This window comes from Rhinoderma darwinii, chromosome 2 (genome assembly GCF_050947455.1).
Source record: "Rhinoderma darwinii isolate aRhiDar2 chromosome 2, aRhiDar2.hap1, whole genome shotgun sequence".
NCBI classification, from domain to species: domain Eukaryota; kingdom Metazoa; phylum Chordata; class Amphibia; order Anura; family Rhinodermatidae; genus Rhinoderma; species Rhinoderma darwinii.
Window position 1 is genome coordinate 16,718,434 of NC_134688.1, and position 13,720 is coordinate 16,732,153.

Below are 13,720 nucleotides of genomic sequence, written 5' to 3' on the forward strand. Positions count from 1 at the left end.
ATTACACTAAAGAAAGGCATCCAGGCCTCTCAACTTTTTTAGTGAATATCCCCATGAAAACTTCCCCTGGCAGAGAGTTCCAAAGTATCCCTGCTCTTACAGTAAAGAATCCCTTTCTATGTTGGTGTCGAAACCTCCTTTCCTCTAGACATAGCGGATGCCCCCTTGCTATAGTTACAGACCTGGGTATAATAAATCATTAGACAGATCTCGGTATTGCCCTTTGATATACTTACATATAGTTATTAGGTCATCCCTTTTCTAAACTAAATAACCCTACTTTTTATTACTTTGGTTGACCGCTCAAGGTTTACTATGTATTTCTTGTGCATTGGTGCCCAAAACGGTACACAATATTTTATGTGCGGATAGAGATTACATACTGGAGATTTATAAAAAGAGGTAGAGCTATGTTTTCATTGTGTGCATTTATGCCCCTTTTGAAGCATCCCATGATCTTATATGCCTTGGCAGCAGCTGCCTGACACTAGTTGCTACAGTTAAGTTTCCCGTGAACTAATATTCCAAGTTTTTTTTCCCTTTTTACCTAGTCTTCTCCCATTTAATATGTAATGGTGACATGGTAGAGCTCCGTAGACCACTGTGCTTTCCACGTTTTACTGTACATGCACAAGGCTATGTCACACACGTAACTGGTATTCACATGTATACACTGGTTTAAGGCTCCTTCTGTCTACAATTGCCCATCTCATTATAAAAAGCAGTCCCATCTAGGGCAGAGATTATAGAAGCTCCTTGCCAATACCATGGCTGTTGAATGGTTGAGATACATTATGTGGTTAGATTCCTCAACCCATCAATAAAGCTAAGTACAGAAAATATTTGTATCTGTGGAGTCATTTTCACCCACCATTCTTGATTCCATTGCAACACAACTTATGGGGTGAATCATGGTCAAAAAGGGTCCCAGGCAGATCTGACAGACCATACTAGGAAGCCAATATGCAGAAGGTATCCATAGGGACCAATCCACCCAATGTATGCCAAAAGAGTGCTTTTTTAGCCTCTGTCAGGTTGGTATATGTCGGCATACTTTTTTATTTTGCTCTATAGAAGAGTGTAGTATAGTTGCAGGAATACAGTAAATAAAATGCTTACCACGTGGCATACGTTTTTTGCAACAGGAGCTATTGATGACGTACACCACTGTATGCCAATATAGGGGTATACATCACAGCCCTCCGTCAAAGGTACACGTCGGGAAATCCTGCAACGTGTACCTCTGATAAAAGGCTCATGCATAATGTGAACACAACCTATTCTGTTAGTTATTTGCATTTCTGGCTTGAAACCATTCTAATTTTAGGTCTTAAATTTTGAGCTGATTAATTTGATAATATATCCATATAAGGAAGCTGTTTTTTGACTTGATAAATTATATAATTCTGGCGGCATGCAGCCACCACTTGGGGGAGCTAACTACAATCAGCTATGGATAGTGTCACAGCAAGAGCTGGAGAGGGGAGAGCGTGTGCTCACGCACGCGCAGCTCGGAGATGCGCGAGCATGCACGCGCACGCTCTCACTCTTCAGCTCTCGGCAGACAAGGACGACAAGACTGTGTGATCTCTCGCGATAGATCACACAGTCTTCTCTGCCGAGAGCTTAAGAGTGAGAGCGTGCGCGCGCACAGCTCCGAGCTGGGCTTGCACACGCACACACACTCTCTCCAGCTCTTGCTGTGACACTGTCCGTAGCAGATTGGCCAGTGTCACAGCGATGTTACACGCCCCATTGCCAATTACACAACCCATTGACAGTTCAGGTTTTTTTTTAAATATAAGGGCACCAATATCTAAATAACGGAGGAGGATTTGGGAAAATGCAGGGTTTGTGCAGCCCTGCCTATTACATTCTGAACTCAGCTGCACATGTATGGGCAGGGAAAAGGTTATCTTTAACCTAATAGTAGACGTATTAATTGGTAGGCAGTGTGCTCACCCTAGTGGCGGCTGGTATGACAATTTCATGGTAAGCAGGGGAAACAGTTCATTCGTGGGCACCACCACAATCCTTACGGCTCATTCACGCAACCGAGTGTGCTGTCCGAGTCCCGTCAGTGATCTGAGGAAAAATAGGACATGTTCTATCTTTCCTCGGATCGGAGACTCGGACCATTTTTCACGGACCCGATTCATCCGCTAAAATGAATGGGTCCGTGAAAACTATCCGGTGCCACGCGGATGCCGTCAAAAATGGCCCGAGTGGCACAACGGTCGTGTGCAAGAGACCTTATAGTAGTTGCATGTCCTTCTGGTGCATTATGGATTTTACCCTAATCCATTGTTGAGCCATTCAAATAATTTCGTTGACAGGAATGAACTTTTATGGGAGAACCATATATGTTGGTTAAGGAGGAACATTCCCTAGTTTGTATTGGTCGGACTCCAATCAAGTACTTACAGTGAGTGATATCAGGAGGTCCATATGGATCTGTCATATATATTGTTGTGGGTTTTCCCACTTTCAGGTAAACTACGTCAGATGTGTTCTTCAAAATAGCTACAGCTTCCTCATGTGTTACTTCTTCTAAACTGTAATTATTTACCTGAGGAGAGAAGATCAGAACATTACAGAATGTCACCAAGTAAAGATGTATGATATGTGGCCAATTCATTTTTCTAGGAGTCTGGTTTAGAAAAATAATTTTCAAATACCCTATTAGTGAATTATAAGATAATAGAGGGGGGGGGGGTCATATAACAGAGAGCAGCTACAAAGAGCGTGTCTCACTCTGGAGGACCGGACAGGTTTGTGGATATCATAGTCAGTTTATTGATTTCAATGGGAAATGTGCAATGCTTTATTTCTCCTGTGGTGGTGCTGTAGGGAAATTGAACACCCTCTGACAGGTTCCTTCCAGATTACAGCTGATCTCTGCAGGTCACCCTGGCAGAACACCCTGTCAGCTTATCATTGGGAGACCCAATTAAGACCCCTTAAAGAATGGGAATTTAGACTATCAAGAATATTGATTGAAAGTATTGTGTTTGCAATGTATGTCGTGTCCAAATAATTTTTCACTACGTAATAGGGGAGGGGACAGGGGTGACTTGCATGATGAGCTTCTCTTCCTACTTATATTCTTCATTAAAGTGGGTCTCGTTGCCTTTATAGGGGTTATCTTATGCAGAACCATTTTTTCAAATGAAGCCGGACTGCTATCTTGCCAGACATTTAGCCGTAAACCACTGGCTGTCCATATAATGCAAGGACAGACCGGGTCCGCCAGAGCGCAAGCCACTCTCCCCCTTTATGACGTCCATATGCCTTAATACTGGATATGGACAAGGCTTAATGCTATTTTTTTTTAAGCAAAAATTCTCCGTTTAGGAAATGGGGCAACCCAATCACTGCCCTTTTGGGCAGAACATCTTTAGGAGTCAAGTGCATTCCTTCTCACTATAATTTTGCTGCACTACAGAGAGCCGCGGGAGATACAGAAGACGTCTGCTGTTAGACAGGTCATGTGGGCAATGTGGCCCTGAACTTTTGGAACTCTACAGCTCGGAGATTACGTTGCACTTTGATATTGTGCTGCTCCATAATATTGGGTGTTCCTATATCTATGGTTATGAGCAGTGATCTCCAACCAGTGTCTTTCCAAAGAGGTGTAACTTGAAGGTCTTGGGCCCCCATGCAAAATTTGTAACAGGATCTTCTTAAGTAAAAAAAGAAGCCTTTAGGCCACCTCAGGCATCAAGGCCCGGGTAAGACTGCTACTTCTGCACCACCTATAGCTATGCCCCTATCTCTCCAGCTGTTGTTGATCTATAACTCCCAGCATGCCGATAGATGTTTTACAAAATTTACAATAATTTTTTTTTATGTAAATTGGACATGAAATAAACATTTTATTTGTATTTGACATTCTATTATGGTCCTTTTGGTGTATAATATATGATGTCTGCAGTGTTTCTGATTGGGGTGAGGGCTGTGAGTATGTTTGTCCGTGATTTTATCAATTCTTTTATTACTTTTCGGTTTTTATTTTTACACTTGATTTTTAATTACAACTCTACCAGAGGATCCCGAAGACCTTCAGGATACATTATAACCATATATATATATATACTGTATTTCTAACACTACTGTTTTCCCATATAGCTGAGAAGCCATAGCAGCCCCAGAAACAGGGCAAAATAATCCTACATTGTGACATTTATCATAATCATAAATGTTCAGGGCGAAGCAAGACCCAGCAGTTCTGATATAGTTATGGATTTTTTTTCTATATATAGCCTGCAAATGAAAAATTATATATATATCATCCATTCTCACCATTAGTAACCTGTCGCCCACTTGTAGTCGTCCATCTTTTTGTGCTGCTCCTCCTTCAATAATTTTGGTTACATAAATGCTGTTGTCTCCGGGAATGTGTTGGTTTCCGACTCCTCCAGCAATACTGAACCCCAAACCTGCAAAGAATCAAGAAGATTTAATCTCCAAACACAACAATTCTGAAAAAAAAACCAAAAAACTTTAACCCTTTTTCATTTTCGTTTTTTCCTCCCCACCATCTAAAAGCCATAACTTTTTTATTTTTTCGTCGATAAAGCCATATGTGGGCTTGACTTTTGCGGGACAAGTTGTAGTTTTTCATGCCACCATTTATTCTACCATAAAATGTACTCAGAAACTAGAAAAAAATTATTTGTGGGGTGGAATGGAAAAAAAGAGATTCCTCCATATTTGTGGGGGTTTAGTTTTTACGGTTTTCACCGTGCAGTAAAAATGACATGTTAACTTTATTCTACGGGTCAATACGATTATGGCGATACCAAATTTATATATTTTATGTTTTACTACTTTTACAAGGCAAAAACGAATTGTTATAAAAAAATAGTTTTGTGTCGCCATATTCTGAGAGCCACTTTTTTATTTTTCCGTAAATTGAGCGGTATAAAGGGGTTACTTTTTGCGTGGTGAGCTGTAGTTTCTATTGGTACCATTTTGCGGTCAGTACATGAGACTTTTTGATCACTTTTTATTCCATTTTTTGTAGGAGATGAGGTGACAAAAAAACTGTGATTCTGGCATTTAACTTTTTTTACGGCGTTCACCATGTAGGTGATATAATGTTATATTGTGATAGTTCGGATTTTCACAGACATGGCGATACCAGTTATTTTCATTTTTTTTCTCACTGCTTTTGGGGGAAATTAGGAAAAGGGGTTGCATTGCGGTTTGAACTTTTAAGATTTTGAATTATTTTTTTACTAGTCCCCCTAGGGGACTTGAACCAGCGATTGCTGGATCACTAACACAATATACTGCAATACTAATGTATTGCAGCATATCGTGATTCTGACCTGTCAGGACTTGGTGGGTGTACAGAGATGACAGACCTGAGGGCCTTCACTAGGCTTCCAGTCTTGAATGATGACCATCGGCAATCACATCACGGGTGGCCGATACCACGTCAGATGGGGCCGCCCCCTCATTTTAATGGCTTAGGTGCTGCAGTCACTAAAGACACCGGCAACTAAGGGGTTAAATGAGCAGTTCTTTGGAGTAAGCTCAGCCCGTAAGCCTGCTCCATACTCCCCCACCCAACCGTCGGGAAGTGGTTAGAGGTGAGGTGTCAAAGTCCTATTGGAGCATATGAATGTCATAGAGGAGGGTTTTCCATTTAAGACCCCCTCTATGAGCAAGAGCAACTCCCACTCTGCAAAATTAATTTGAATGAGCAGCATGTAATACGCTCAGCAGTTTCCGTCAGTCCCATAGACATTGAATGGAGCGGTGGACACATGTTTGACCACTACTCCATTCATGCTCCTCCGCACTAGCAGGAGGTGCAGCGAGGAGGATCTGGGTGTTCGGGACACACGTTCTCGCGATCGGTGGGGGACCTAGTAGTGGCGCCCCAAGGACCCGACAATTATCACCCATCCAGTGTTTATGTATAGTAACTTTCCGGGTAAGTTATTAAAGTGACATTACATGACGGTAGTACAATGGTTGTGAATTATATTCTCTTACCTTTTGGCCCTTTAAAAAGTTTAATTTCTACAACTGTTTCAAGGATTGGTCTTCTCCTGCGTACGTAGAGGTGGACAATGGAGCCGGCTTCTTTCAAGGCTTCTACCGCTCTGCTGTGTGACACTTCAGAAACATCCACTTCATTCACTCGGAGAATGCAATCGTTGACCCTGGAATAAAGCTCACATTTCAGAAATCGGGATTCTTGCTGCTGCTTTCAGTGGCACAATGAACGCCCTTGCCCATTAGCTATGTTCAGCATTTTGTCACACACACTTGATGTATTGTGGTATATGGAAAAGCAAGGACATTGTATAATAGAACTGGATGCGCCGCACATTGCCTAGAATATCTTATTGTTACCATATGTCAGTTATTTCATATATACATAACTTGCAAGAAAAGTCATGGAAGTAACGGAGTCAAGCAGAAGTCATAATAAATTAGAATGGACCCCAATCCTCACAAAGTTCTGCCAAATGTACTGCCCCTTTATTAAAGTTAAAGGGGTTGTTCAGGAGTAGAAAAACATGACTGTTTTCTTCTAAAAACAGCGCCACACTTGTCCACAGGTTGTGTGTGGTATTGCCGCTAAGCCCTATTCACTTCAATAGACATAAGCTGCAATTCCAGACACAACCCATGGACAGATGTGCTGATCCCGGAAGAAAGCAGCCACATTTTTCTAATCCTGTACAAAGCCTTTAATAACCACCATTCCTGTTTTAGGTTCTATGCGGATTAATTTCATGTTCCTGTTTAAGGGGAATGGATAGAGATGAGGCAATTAATTCTACACTAATGTAATTCATTATGAATTTTCAAAAAGTTTCGGAATTTAGCGAATTCAAACTTTTTGGATTCATCCAGCATGAATCGTTCAAAATGGTGGCCGCCATGTTACAGATCAGAAGAAGATAGAGAAGAAGGATCATATGGCCTCGGGCGGCAGAGAGAAGGAGGGAGGAAGAGAGAGAGCGAGGAAGGAAGAGAGAGAGGAAAAGAGGAAGAGAGGGAGGGAAAGAGGAGGAGAGAGAGGGAGGGAGGAAGAAAGAGAGGGAGGGAGGGAAAGAGGAAGAGAGGAACAGAGAGAGGTAAACAGGAAGAGAGAGAGAGGGGAAGAGAGAGAGAGAGAAGGAAAGAGGAAGAGAGAGAGAGAGAGGTAAAGAGGAAGAGAGAGAGAGAGAGACGGAAAGAGGAAGAGAGAGAGAGACGGAAAGAGGAAGAGAGAGATTGGGAAAGAGGAAGAGAGAGGGAAAGAGGAAGAGAGGGAGGGAAAGAGGAAGAGAGGGAGAAAGAGAGGGAGGGAGGGAGGGAGAAAGAAAGAGAGGGAGGGAGGAAGAAAGAGAGGGGGGAGGAAGAAAGCGAGAGAGTGAGGAATAGAGAGAGTGAGGAAGAGAGAGGGAAAGAGGAAGAAACAGAGGGAGGGAGGGAGGAAGAAAGAGAGGGAGGGAGAGAGGAGAGAGAGGACGTCAGACAGAGAGTAAGAGAATAGAGAAAGTAAAACATAGAATACGGATAACGGATTAGTGTCAATCAGCGTGTTTCATAGTCAGTAGAAGAGATTAGAGGATAGTAAGATTTTACAATAATTTTAAAGAGAGATAGATTTTAGAGAGGTATAGGAGTCAGTCAGTGTGTTAGTTAGGCAGCCATTGCTGTGAGTGAGTGCTGCTGCAGCTATACAATTCTTACATTAATTTGTGAATCACCAATCTTCATCACATCACTCTTCAATAGTTTTTATCCTGGTGCGGATAGCGTGCTGCTGCCTGCTGATACGGACGTCACTCATTGTTTTGCATATATATATATATATATATATATATATATATATATATATATATATATATATATAATAATGCCACCAAAAATTGGCGTATACTGTGTGTTAAATGCATAACAGTAAATAAAAAAAAGCTGAATCAAAAAGATGAAAAGAAAAATGTGGCTTTCCAAGCCTCCTGAATAGCACCTCTTCCTAGTCATGTACCATGTATCCCACCTCTATATCGCTGCATCTTTCTTAGAAAGGGTTAACATAATTGCCTACATGTCACAGACTGAAATACAGAATAAAACCTCTGACTATGGCTGGCGGCACTGTGTCACACTGATTTAGACTGAACACATGTGACTCTCAAAGTTCAGCAGAAGCATTGTGAAGGCGCAGCTGATCCCGCTAAACAGGATCTGTCTCCCTACTCATTCTAGAGGAAGCATCTGTTTCTTTATTCTTACATTTGTCTAATATATAATTAAAAAAAATATTCATCTATTAGTTATACAGTCCTATAATCTGGAATCTGATGATCCAAAAATCCTGACAATCTGGCATCAAGCTCAATGTATGGTACTTCAGAGTTGCGACCCAGAATTACTGTATAAGGTGCCCAGAAGCAATGAATGAATGACAAGGATGGGCAGAAGAATGTTTCAACAAGATGTGCCATAAATAATTGATTAGATGTGGGTTCCAGCCCTGAGACGCACACATTATCTTAAAGATGAAGGTTCCTGACACTCGTCACTGACTGGTGGGGCAGCCACTCGTCACTGCATCCAGGCGTAAATTCAGTGGATAAGTGGATATTCAGAAATGTCTAGGATAAAAACGTTCAGAGTATTTGCGCCTAATTTTTTTTTATTTCTATTAAGTCAGCAATAATTATTAGACCACAAAGGGTTTTTATCAACACAGACTTCAAAGAGGATCTGTCAGCTATCCTGTGTGGTGTAGTATAGAGGATCTGTCAGCTCTCCTGTGTGGTGTAGTATAAAGGATCTGTCAGCTTTCCTGTGTGGTGTAGTATAGAGGAGCTGTCAGCTCTCCTGTGTGGTGTAGTATAGAGGATCTGTCAGCTCTCCTGTGTGGTGTAGTATAGAGGATCTGTCAGCTCTCCTGTGTGGTGTAGTATAGAAGAGCTGCCAGTTCTCCTGTGTAGTGTAGTATAGAGGATCTGTCAGCTCTCCTGGGTGGTGTAGTATAGAGGAGCTGTCAGCTCTCCTGTGTGGTGTAGTATGGAGGATCTGTCAGCTCTCCTGTGTGATGTAGTATAGAGGAGCTGTCAGCTCTCCTGTGTGGTGTAGTATAGAGGAACTGTCAGCTCTCCTGTGTGGTGTAGTACAGAAGATCTGTCAGCTCTCCTGTGTGGTGTAGTATAGAGGACCTGTCAGTTCTCCTGTGTGGTGTAGTATAGAGGAGCTGTCAGCTCTCCTGTGTGGTGTGGTGTAGTATAGAGGAGCTGTCAGCTCTCCTGTGTGGTGTGGTGTAGTATAGAGGAGCTGTCAGCTCTCCTGTGTGGTGTAGTATGGAGGATCTGTCAGCTCTCCTGTGTGGTGTAGTACAGAGGATCTGTCAGCTCTCCTGTGTGGTGTAGTATAGAGGGGCTGTCAGTTCTCCTGTGTGATGTAGTATAGAGGATCTGTCAGCTCTCCTGTGTGGTGTAGTATAGAGGAGCTGTCAGCTCTCCTGTATGGTGTAGTATAGAGGATCTGTCAGCTCTCCTGTTTGGTTTAGTATAGAGGTTCTGTCAGCTCTCCTGTGTGGTGTAGTATAGAGGAACTGTCAGCTCTCCTGTGTGGTGTAGTACAGAGGAACTGTCAGCTCTCCTGTGTGGTGTAGTACAGAGGATCTGTCAGCTCTCCTGTGTGGTGTAGTACAGAGGACCTATCAGTTCTCCTGTGTGGTGTAGTATAGAGGATCTGTCAGTTCTCCTGTGTGGTGTACTATAGAGGATCTGACAGCTCTCCTGTGTGGTGTAGCATAAAGGATCTGTCAGCTCTCCACTGCGGTGTAGTATAGAGGATCTATCATCTCTCCTGTGTGGTGTAGTATAGAAGAGCTGTCAGTTCTCCTGTGTGGTGTAGTATAGAGGGGCTGTCAGTTCTCCTGTGTGATGTAGTATAGAGGATCTATCAGCTCTCCTGTGTGGTGTAATATAGAGTAGCTCTCAGCTCTCCAGTGTAGTGTATAGGAGCTGTCAGCTCTCCTGTGTGGTGTAGCATAGAGGATCTGTCAGCTCTCCTGGGTGGTGTAGTATAGAAGAGCTGCCAGTTCTCCTGTGTAGTGTAGAGGACCTGTCAGCTCTCCTGTGTGGTGTTGTAAAGGATCTGCCAGACACAGCTTCTGTGTCAACGCCCATAGGTAATCAGTCTGCACCTGCTTCTATGTCTGTGAGACTGACTCCATCTTCCACCACCCAGGATGGCAGGCTTAGGAGTGGGAGAGCCTATCACAGCCTGGCCAGACGGAGCTAGCTCCCGCCCTCTGTCTATTTATACCTGCCTTTCCTGTTCCTCCTTTGCTTGTGATTCTTCTCTGCTGGTTTCCTGGCCCTGCTGCAGCTTCTTGAACTACTGACCCTCTGCTTGTTATTGACCTTGGCTTTACTGACCACTCTTCTGCTCTGTGTTTTTGTACCTCGCTCATCTCCTGGTTTGACTCGGCTAGTTCACCTTGCTTGTTGCCCGGCTTCTTTGTACCCTTGTCTGTTTATCTGTCGTGCACCTATTGAGTGTAGGGTCCATCGCCCAGTTGTACCCCGTCGACTAGGGCGGGTCGTTGCAAGTAGGCAGGGACTGAGTGGCGGGTAGATTAGGGCTCACCTGTCTATCTCCCTACCCCGACATTACAGGTATAGTATAGAGTAGCTGTCAGCTCCCAGTGTAGTGTATAGGATCTGTCAGCTTTCCTGTGTGGTGTAGTATAGAGGAGCTGTCAGCTCTCCTGTGTGGTGTAGCATAGAGGATCTGTCAGCTCTCCTGTGTGGTGTAGCATAGAGGATCTGTCAGCTCTCCTGTGTGGTGTAGCATAGAGGATCTGTCAGCTCTCCTGTGTGGTATAGTATAGAGGATCTGTCAGCTCTCCTGTGTGGTGTAGTTTAGAGGATCTGTCAGCTCTCCTGTGTGGTGTAGTTTAGAGGATCTGTCAGCTCTCCTGTGTGGTGTAGTTTAGAGGATCTGTCAGCTCTCCTGTGTGGTGTAGTATAGAGGATCTGTCAGCTCTCCTGTTTGGTGTAGTATAGAGGATCTGTCAGCTCTCCTGTGTGGTGTAGTATAGAGGATCTGTCTGCTCTCCTGTGTGGTGTAGTATAGAGGATCTGTCAGCTCTCCTGTTTGGTGTAGTATAGAGGATCTGTCAGTTCTTCTGTGTGGTGTAGTGTAGAGGATCTGTCAGCTCTCCTGTGTGGTGTAGTATGGAGGATCTGTCAGCTCTCTTGTGTGGTGTAGTATAGAGGATCTGTCATCTCTCCTGTGTGGTGTAGTATAGAGGATCTGTCAGCTCTCCTGTGTGGTGTAGTAAACAGGTATAAGGAGGGATTTATGCATAATGCAAAGTTTATTATTTTTGCAATAAAATTTCAATCCCGGAGAAACCTTAATTTGGTTCTTTCTACATAAAGTATTAATTTCCAAATTTTTACATGCCCATCCTAAAAACGTTTAATGTACTAATTAACACTGACGAACAGATGTTTTAATTCTGCTTGGTGATGACATTTAATTGATAGAACAGTTTGAATAGGAGATATAGATTTTGTATAATTTTCCTCCGCCTATTGCTCAATGAGAACAAGGGAGTTTGCACATGGCTGTATTACAGATCTGTGTTGTACTGATCCGTAAAACGATGGCCATAGAGATCCATGGGATTATACCATACCTGTATGTTGCTTAAATTTTTTGGAGATCATGCCATGTATTACAGAGGTATATATTATCCTCTAGAAACATTGCTTTTAGGGATCTGTTATCAGAACCCAAAGTAACTTGATGTGTCATCATACAATGTTTTGTTGTGTGCAAGTCGCCTGATGAACAATGGGTAGAGCGCAGTTCATAATGGACTCCAACCAAAAACCCAATAGTTGCTCAAACCTGCAGAGGAATCTTAACACCATCAATTTGTAATATACAGTGCCGGGCCCTCTAAAAGTTGGTCCTCTTCTTGATTTTTTCTATTTTTGCATATTTGTTACACTTTATTGTTAAAAGTCTCCAAACAAAATGTAATACAATACGAAGATGAAACGAATAAACATAAAAACATTTATTGTACTGTATATACCTACTGTATTAACAAAATGCAATCAAAATTCACTCTAGATATTATCCTCCCATATGTTTCAATTAAATACACTTTAAATGTAAGAGTAACTGTGGTTCACAAAATAAATACATATTGAATGACAAGTTCAGCTCTGCTACATTGGTGCCTAGGAAACGTACAGCATTATTTAGAGAAGCTCCAAAAATTGTAGGTCCACTAGATGGACCTGGACTGGACTGTTACTGGATGCCACTGAGGAGGGAACAGACAAATATATCATTATTTTAAAGGGAACGTCTCATGTATTAGATTTCAGTTCCATTAATGAGATGTAAGTTTGTAGTAGAGAAATATTGTGTTTGTTCTTTTTTTTTTAATATGTTGTAGCTATTTATTTATTATTTTTAAAAACTACCATGGCGGTGGCAATATTGGAGACATACCCTTCCTGTGTTTTCTTTATAGACAGTGCAGTGTGTGTGTGTGTGTGTGTGTGTGTGTGTGTGTGTGTGTGTGTGTGTGTGTGTGTGTGTGTGTTTTATGGCAGGTGCAATGAATGGCGGTTAATTGACAGAAAAGTGTCCATTGACTAATGCCTCATGCACACGACCATGTGTGCCGGCCGGGTCCCGTGCATGATCTGTGGAAAGATAGGACATGTTCAGTTTTCACGGGCCCGATTCACCGCTAAAGTGAATTGGTCCGTGAGTGCCACTCGGATAACAAGAAAAACTGCCTGAGTGGCATTGATGCTGGGTTCACACGACCACATTAACGTCCGTAATGGACGGACGTATTTCGGCCGGAAGTCCCGGACCGAACTCAGTGCAGGGAGCCGGGCTCCTAGCATCATAGTTATTTACGATGCTAGGAGTCCCTGCCTCTCTGCAGGACAACTGTCCCGTACTGTAATCATGTTTTCAGTACGGGACAGTAGTTCCACGGAGAGGCAGGGACTCCTAGCGTCGTACATAACTATGATGCTAGGAGCCCGGCTCCATGCACTGAGTTCGGTCCGGGACTTCCGGCCGAATTACGTCCGTCCATTACGGACGTTAATTTGGTCGTGTGAACCCAGCCTCAGTTGTGTGCATCGGGCATAAGGAGCTGCATACAGAGCGTCATCTGTGTGTGTAGTGTAGCTACATTGCCTGATCTAGGCATCGAGCAGTAAGATGGAGCTGTAATTAAATCAAGCTATGAGATGACTCTGCTGACTCTGTCCCAGTGTGTACAAAGCAAAAAGTGAGCTGCTGCGAACAGGACATGGCATACTGTGTGTGATCAAATGGTTAATGTGAAAAACTAGAATACATTTTTTTAAGTGGGTAATCACAAACAATGACAGTATAAAAAAATATTATATATTTTTTATGTAATATTTTTTTCCTCATAATACATCAAACTTTCTGTTGTATCTAAATTTGTTTTGTTGATATCGGAATAACAAAATAAATAACCTACGACAAATGGAGACTTCCACCTGGAATAAAATGAAATTATGTCTCCCGAATGAATTCTCTTGGCAGGATAAGTGCACATTAACAGATTTCAAACATCATTTTCATTTATCATACTCTGATCAGCCGCTAGATACTGATGAATAAATAATCCAGGTGAACGCCATTGCATTGTGATTGGAAATAGATTTAGTAAATTTTA

At 42.5% G+C, this 13,720-nt stretch overlaps 1 protein-coding gene across 10 annotated transcripts in view; it reads right to left on the reverse strand.

The window, feature by feature from the left end:
- Positions 1-13,720, reverse strand: part of DLG2 (discs large MAGUK scaffold protein 2) — a 1,355,189-nt gene that overhangs the window by 538,584 nt on the left and 802,885 nt on the right. For all 10 annotated transcript variants that reach the window (XM_075851397.1, XM_075851403.1, XM_075851399.1 and 7 more), the window contains 3 exons: positions 6,007-6,176; positions 4,303-4,439; positions 2,425-2,569 (listed from right to left, as the gene is read on the reverse strand). In XM_075851397.1, coding sequence (XP_075707512.1) covers positions 2,425-2,569; positions 4,303-4,439; positions 6,007-6,176 — 452 coding nt within the window. The remainder of the gene's footprint in view (positions 1-2,424; positions 2,570-4,302; positions 4,440-6,006; positions 6,177-13,720) is intronic.